Source organism: Mangifera indica, chromosome 13 (assembly GCF_011075055.1).
Source record: "Mangifera indica cultivar Alphonso chromosome 13, CATAS_Mindica_2.1, whole genome shotgun sequence".
NCBI lineage: Eukaryota > Viridiplantae > Streptophyta > Magnoliopsida > Sapindales > Anacardiaceae > Mangifera > Mangifera indica.
This window is the reverse complement of record NC_058149.1, coordinates 9,476,120-9,484,708: the sequence shown is the minus strand read 5'-3', so window position 1 is coordinate 9,484,708 and position 8,589 is coordinate 9,476,120. Positions and strand designations below refer to the sequence as shown.

Here is an 8,589-nt window from a genome sequence, read left to right as displayed (position 1 = left end):
GTAAAAAAATAGTGAAGATCGTTTTTTGCCACTGATTTCATTTTATATTTTGACTGTCTTATCTAATGAATTGTGAATGTTATTATAACTTGTTGGAAAGCTCTTTGAATTCTCTTTTCAAAGATATATAGCTTGTATGAATTAGAGACCGTTGGGTCTATTAAATTATATGAAAAAGAAGGTTGCCCTACCATATAAACAGTCTCACGAATAGTATTTTCCAGTTTTTGGAAAGAAAGAAAAGGAGGAGAAAAAGAAAAGGAAGAAAGAAAGAAAGGAAAGGAAAGGAAAGGAAAGAAAGGAGAGAAAAAGAAAATAAGAAGAAAAGAAAGAAAAGCAAGAAAAGGAATTTGGGGCTCAACATTCAGGGGTCGTCCCAAAAGTATAGTCTAGTAAGTTATGGATAGTTTTAGATGGAAGCAAAATTAGTAAGATATAATGCACGCATGCATGCATGCTATGAACTATAAAAGGGCACTTTACACTACACCGCTCGCAATAGGGCATGTCCGTAGTAAAACATAGACCTACATTAGGGTCCGCTTGCAGTAGAGCATGCTCGTAGTAGAGTACAATTCAGATTCAAAAATGGTGTAATAAGAGAAAGAAAGAGAGCTCGAGCTTAGAAAAGTGTCAAATCTATATAGTTAGCTTCCAGAAAGTATCAAATAGACACCAGATGGGACAAAGTTGACCCAAATAGTAAAGAATAAACTAGATTATTCCCTCGATGTTTTATAGAGGTTATGATGTAAGGTTGAGTCTTGAGAGTCAGTTAGAACAGAAAATGAGATAGTTTACTTAATTCTTTCCCCTTACTGAGTATTCTTATCTCTTACTTCTTTTTCTTTCATGATTGTAGGTACGGATGATCGAGGTAGCTACGAGGCAAGGTTAAGTCAGCGAAGATAGACCCAAACAGGAGCTGGTTTCCTATGGTTTTTGTTACATACATATGATATTGTTGATTTTTTGCCCTATTCAAATAGTTGTATAGTTGTATCTAGGGGCATATATATGATTACTCTATGATCTTAGATGTTTCAGATGAGTTTTCATATGGGATATATACATCTTTTGTTCGCTTCTAGATTTCAGTTTTCTTAGAATAATTTCTAAACACTTTTAGTGAAGTGTTCATTTTAAAGTATTTTAAAAGAAAAAAATAAACGCTCTAGATATTAATTCGTAACATTTCTCCTTCGATGGGTAATACTTTTGGGGAGGGATATTACACTAACTCCCACCCAAGGTATAGTGAAATTTCAAACTTCCACCCTTTCACTTTCAAAAACCCAAACGCCCACTCATAACCAAATTTTTATTAAAAATCTCAATTAGGATTAGGGGCAAAACTATCATTTACTAAAAAAATTAAAGTTTTATCACATTTTCCTCTCCCATATTTAAAAGCTTACATTTTTCCCCCAATCCAAAGTTTGAAAAGTAATAAAAATCCTCTTTGGGTTTCTTCCTCTGGCCCTGATTTCTCCTTTTTCGGTGGTCAGTTGTCCCCCCTCCTCCCTTATCTCTCTCTCTGGTCTCTCTCCATTGCCTCTCCTATGATGAAGATGATTTTATCTTTGTCTCCAATCGAAGACGGCCAGAGAGGCAAGAGAGAGACCGAAGGAGAGATAAGAGGGGAGAGAGGATGATCGACCACCGAAGAAGGAGAAATCAGTGCTAGAGAAAGAGGAACAAACCTTAGGGGGGTTTTGTCACTTTTCAAACTTTGGGTTAGGGGGAAAATATAATTTTTTAAATATATGAAGGAAAATGTGATAAAACTTTAATTTTTTTAATAAATAACAGTTTTATCTATAACTCTAACTGAAATTTTTAATAGAAATTTGATTATGAGTGAGTGTTTAGATTTTTGAAAATTGAAGAATAAAAGTTTGAGATTTCACTATAGCTTAGATGAGAATAAGTCTTTTGGCCTTTTATGAATATGCATAGCTAACATCAAGCTTCCTAGCTACAGATGGTTTTAGCTGGAATATACAACTTTGAAGCTGCACAAGGTCATTTACTTGGGATAAATTAAATTTCCTCTCTAATTCTCTTGATTGTCAGTGACTTGTCAATTGTTGCACATTTGCCTAACACAGAATCATCCATATATTATAGAAATGAAATACGGACACCAAATTAATTCATGGTCTAGGATATGCTCGTGAAAACAACACATATTATTATGATAAAACTATATGTATTTATTTTATATACATAAATATATACATATTTATATATTATCAGATAATTAAATGTTTTTAAATTAAAAATAAAATAATATTTAATCATATAATAATATATATAAATACATATATATTTGTATATTCAAAATAAATACGAATAATATTGCTTATATTATTAACTGGTTAAAGCAGCAGCAAACAACGCCAATAAACACATGTAATGTTATTTTCTATCACTTTCCTGATTAAAAAAATAATAATAATAAAGAAGCCATGAAAATGACAAAATTACCTGATTCACATGGAGAAAATTGATTTTCTTCTTTCATGCTTTGCATTGTGGTTTCAGTTCCCAATTATAGAGAAATTTATGCTCACATACAATTGTTCATCTTTACTGTTTTTTCCTATATTAGCATAAAATGTGGTATTCGACGTAAGGACCCAATCAAGAGCACCTGAATTAAAATTTCAGGAATTAAAAAAAAAATCACATTTTTTCAGTGTTAAAACATGGGACACCTTAATTTGCCCTCTGTTCGCTTTGACTACAAGCTTCTAGCCATTGAATAGTAGGAGTGTCCAAAAGCAGCACAACAAGTATTAACCATTTTTATATGCACTACGTTTAACAAACGAATAATATTATATATATATATATATATTTTTTAATAAATAAATAGATATATACAAAAATTGTCACCATGTGATTACGTGTTATTTAAATTATTTAATAATATTCAATCATATGACGATACTTCTATATATACCCATTTATGAAGTCAGAGTTGTGCATGTTGGGTTTTCTTTTTTATATGAGAGAATGACTTATTTATTGTGTTACTCACTTTTGATTTTTTGGTTAAACATGGATGGAGACTATTTTAATCTTTTCACCAAGTTTAATGAAAACTTATAAATACTCATTCAGTTGGAAATCAATAGAGTTAAAAACTCTATTAAAATAGAGAGAGAAAAGAGGAGAATAAGGGTCATGTTTCCATTTTTACTCATATTCTGATAGTTTTTGTAAATCTAAGTTTCAAAGTCACTCACCATTGAATCAAGCTAAAATTTTTTGAAGGTGTTCACGACATAAGGCTCCACATTCTGAGTGTGGAGATCTGATTTCGAGATGTCTAGACCTGAATCTGAACGTGCAAACAGAAGTCTTGTTTTAGTGATTTCTCTCTATTAAACTTGTGTTATTTACTTCCTTGTTGTCAAGAATGGTTGTTCTTAATGTATCATTAATTATATGTCTCTGGTTTTACTAGAGAGAACTTTGTTTATACCCATTATTATTGTCGATAGTGGAAAATTTATCTAGACTGAGTCTCGTGGTTTTCCTTTCCGCATTAAAGAGGTTTTTTATGTTAAAAATCTGATGTCTATTGATTTATTTTAATTTTGTTATATTCGCTTTACTTGTATGATCCTAATAGATTTACATAGAGGATTGGAAAGTTTTTTTGATCTTAAACCATTGTTTTATTTTGTTTAATTATTAAGGTATCAGATTTTATTTTCTAGCCATGCACGCATAGATTTATTGTTAACCAAAAAGAAAGTAATTTTTTTTCAAATTGCATAATAACAAAATGCAAGCACATATTCCTGCAATATGCATAAGGGATTCCGAGCTTCTGAACTTTCCGAGATCAAAACAACACAAAGATGGTGCAACCAAACCAGTAGCCAATGCTTCTACTATATAAAGGGATAAGGCACAGAGAACTTTTATTATCAAATATTTGACGTTTCACCGCTAAATTAAGTTCAGAAACTAATAACAAAGAAAAAATTTATGACCTCAAGTTGTATTAGAATCCTTGTATCCACTGCAAACTTCTCCAACCTCCATCTCATCATCATCTGAAAGTAAAGCATCTTCTAAATCTTCCATGGTCTCCTCTCGCTCAAACTGTGTACTTATGCTGCCATTCTCAGACTCTGACCCAAATAAATCCTCATCCTCCATGCCAGATTGGTCACTAAAAGTATCAATCTTCTTCTTCTTTCCTCTATAGCCTATAAGACTTTGGACTTTTTCCTTCCAAAGAACATATGGGCCCTTCTCAATCAACTCTGAACCTTCATAAGCTTCTGTCAAGAACACACTAAATCTCTTTCCCCTTTCCGACACATAAAATATCCCAAAATGCTTGAGTAGAAGTCTCATTAACTTCTGTGGCATAACAAGTTCCCTTCGAAAATGAGTGAGATGATCAGTCACCAATTTCTTCTCGATGGTAAAGCTAAGAAGTTCATGCATAACAGCAACTGCCCTCTTATCAAATTCCAACGACCCAGCTTTGAGATCTGTGGCATCTGCATACGGAGACAAATAAGCCCTTTTCTGAAAATGCTCAATCTTACCACCATATCGATAAACTTTCTTGTACTCAGGAGGAAACTTCAAAGGAAATGGCAATGAAAGCATTCCTGGCGAATGCTCACCACCACCCTCAGTTATCCCCAATGCCTTCTTCTCCAACTCCGTGATAGCCCATTTAGGATTCCAATTTGTGAGTTCCAAATACTCAACTTGAGGTTCAGTCTTAGACTTAATCACCCTAAAAAATTGAGGGTACCTGTGAACCCATTCAGCTCTAAAATCAAGTGGCAAGCCAAAGTCTCTTCTAAAATGTGCAATCTTGTCTAATGGTAAACGTTTATCGACTGACATCATCAGAAACCTTGTGACATACTCTGCAGCTTTGTCTGAGTGTTCCTCAAGTAACTTCTCTTCTTCTTCAAGCAAATCCTCAGCTACTTTAGTCATTCCACACCATAACACCCCATTTTGATCCTTATACAATTCAAAGAGTTTCGGTGTCTTTCTAATAAAATCTGATACTTTATGAGGCTTAGGCAGATTAATTTGCCTCCTATATTCATTTAACGATCTAACGGGTATTACCATCTCAGGTTCTTGCTTTAAAATGTCCATTAAAATCTTGAATTTGGTGAATATCTTCCACTTCTCTGTGGCGATCTCAAGCCCGCGGACTCTCTTATTCTTGCTGCGGTCTTGAACACGCTTACTGGTGGTCATTAATCTGCTCTGTGACCACAAAAATAAACATTGTCTGTAGGAAGGTCTTCTCAGAGACAAATAATCAAACATGTTGAGCTTATGGAGTAAAATTGCAGATTTTTAAATGTGGGATGACAACGCAGAGAGTAAAGGAAACCAAATGGGAATCCAACAAGTCTAGAGCAGGTTAAAGAGTGAGATTAATGTAGATGAGAAGCAAGTACTGGTGACAACATTTGACAATGAATTCCGAGGTTAGAACGGGCCTTCAATTTCCTTACAGCCAATCTATCTAATTTGTAACAGGCGGACGGATTATTATTTATTTCCCCGCCTTTGAATTCCAAAAATACTCTTTTTTTTTTTTTTTTTTCACACCATATTATTTTTTTTTTCACACCATATTAAATGAGCAGTGTTATAAAATACAAATAATAACATATCATCGTATAATTAAATATTATTTTATCTTTAATTTAAAATTATTCAATCATATAATAATATATCATTATTTATACATAAAATTGTATATTAAATTAGTTAATAGAATTATTTAATTTTTTTATAAAATTAAATTATATAACAGTTTACCTCAGAAAATAAGGGCAAATGATTATTTTTAATCCAAAATTTGATAAAATTATTTTTTTCTATCCTTCTATTCTTTAAATTTGAAAGAAAATCAAATTCTCAATCATTTGTTAAAAACTTAAAATTAATCATTAGTTTTAACAGTTAAATGATTTATGTTATTTTATTTAAATGTCATGATATAGAGTGTAAGTGAGGGCATAAGTGTCATTTTCTCAAAACTTACTTGGAGCCAAATGGACATTACCCCTATCTCATTTTAGAAATTATTATATTCATCTCATATATTTTTAAAATATATTTATACTCATAATAGTTTAATATGGCATTTATGTTAATAATTTATTATATTTATTCATTTTTAAGATGCAATTGTAATTTTTAAAATTATTGAGGGGTTTAAAATTTGGAAAATGTTAAAAAACACCCCAAAATTTTTTAGAATGCTAAAACCCCTACAAACTTACATTATTACCCATTGTAATTTTAAAAAATTACAATTAACTCGAAACATATGATTATATGTTATTAACATCTCTATCTATATTTATCTATACTTATATGTCATTAACAACCATATCTATACTTATACTAGTAATTTTTTATTTTTAATTGAAAGTAATATAAATTAGGAGTATGAAAATTATTTAATAAACTTGTTCGGGCAAAATGTTATTTAGTTTATGGGTTTTTTTTTTGTTTTTTTCCATATTTTAACAGATTTTTCAATAAATTTAATAGATAAATGAGAAATTGATTTTTTTTTTTTAAACTTAAAAGGATATCACTCTTTCATTTCATCAAACCTGGGGTGGGACATAGTCATTTAGCCAACAAAATAATTATAAAAATTATAAATTATAAAAAAAAATCACCTACAAGAAAAGTTTCTTTTATTGTCATCATTTTTATGTCGATGTCAACTATCCTTTCAACTTCTTCACACTGAGTGATTAGGTCCTCCTAACACCTTCAAAATTTTAACCTTGTGTATAACTTATCGATGTCACTACCTTGCTCAATGCAAATTATATATGAATTTATTAGATCTCACTTAGATATTTCGTCTCGTGTCTAAAATTGTTGATAAACTCTATTGTAGTTAGATTTTATTGTATTCACCAATTTTGAGATATCTTACCATCTTAACGAGCCCTACATGTAACCAAGTTTATGGGTGTTTTTCAACAACCAAAATATGAGAAAATAGAAAAAAGGAAAATATGAAATGAGAGAAGAAATAATAATAATTAGGGTTAAAATGTAATATTTTTATACTATTCGGAATGTACATTTGAATGTAATATAAGTTATATTAACCCAATTATATTTTGTATAAAATATCAAAAATGTTCTATCATTATTAAAACTAACTCCTGGTTTTCATGGATAAATGTTAAAAAGAAAAACTATTTCAAACTTAAAAGAATACAAATTTGTTGTTTTATTAAAGGTCAGGTGGGACATTTTCATTTGGGCTTTGTTGTGCATGAATGCATTAAGATAATAACTATTATCTCTATAAGAGGCCCTTTGATTTAGAAAACCTTTTATTATCAAAACTAAAATATATTTATAAAGATATATTATTTTAAAGATTATTGAATATAAATTATTGTTATATTTGATAAAATTTAATAAAAATTGATGGTATAAATAATTATTATGTTTTATTAAAAATAATAAATAAATATTAGTATATTATTTTACTTAAATACCCTTGAGTTTAATTATTCTAAAATATTTTTTATATTATTTGATATACTAATTGAAAATGAGGTTATTTTTACCCTAAAAAAATTAATAAATAAAAATATAATTATAATAAAATTAAAATTATTTTAGTAATATTTTATTGTGAAAGTAATAATTAGATTACTTCTTATATTACATGTCACATCATCATTAATAATAAAATATTACCGAAATATTTTATTACTTACCAATCAAATAATTTAACAAAATAATATTTTTATCCCTTGAACCAAACACCCCTTAAGTATTTCATATCATTATTTTTATTTTTTTATTGGACTTATTTATAGGCTAAAAATGAATTTTTAAAATTATAAGTACTTTTTAAAAAAATTTACTTTGCATTTTAAATATATTTACAGATTTATAAATAACAGCATATTACTTTGAATTTCTCTATTTATCAAAAGATTTTTGTTTAATTTAATTTAAAAAGTGCTTGTACATTTATGGGGAAAACAAAAACAAAAACTATCTTATAGCTCTTTCAAGAACCTAAAAATTTAAGTTGCCCATAAGCTTTAATGAAAATTGTTGAAATTTAAAAAATATCCCTATTCATATTTTAATTTTAGAGTGAATTACATTTTCCCATCCAAGGTTTAGTCTTAAACACTTTCCCACCCCTAATTAACATAAATTAAACTTTGTTATTGAAATAATAGTAGTAAAACGTGAAATTATCATTTTATTCCAACTATTTTATTTTTCATATTATCATATAACCATAAATTAATAAAAACTAAAAAATAACTTTTTAAGTATCTAAATTATATAAGAACTCACTTATTTTCTTTTTCTTTCAGTTTCATCATTTTTTCGTCTCTTTTTATGGATAGAAGTGTCTTTGTTATATAATCGTATATTAAATAGTAAATTATACATTTTTGAAAATATCATGGTTCCTTATAAAAATTTTTTGGGGTTATTGACAATTTTAAAAAGGTCAAAGGACTATTTCCCACCCAATGTATGTTGCATTCCTAAGTTTTCCCCATTTAATTT

At 29.1% G+C, this 8,589-nt stretch overlaps 1 protein-coding gene across 1 annotated transcript; it reads right to left on the bottom strand.

Annotated features, from left to right (window-relative positions):
- Positions 1 to 3,876: 3,876 nt before the first annotated feature.
- Positions 3,877 to 5,538, bottom strand: LOC123194350 (protein WHAT'S THIS FACTOR 1 homolog, chloroplastic). Its single transcript, XM_044607531.1, has one exon. The coding sequence runs from the start codon at positions 5,326 to 5,328 to the stop codon at positions 4,012 to 4,014; it is 1,317 nt and encodes a 438-aa protein (XP_044463466.1). The 5' UTR covers positions 5,329 to 5,538; the 3' UTR covers positions 3,877 to 4,011.
- Positions 5,539 to 8,589: the final 3,051 nt, after the last annotated feature.

Bases quoted from the DNA above. Each gene is read 5' to 3' on its own strand.
- LOC123194350 (XM_044607531.1), bottom strand. From the start codon at position 5,328: ATGTTTGATTATTTGTCTCTGAGAAGACCTTCCTACAGACAATGTTTA.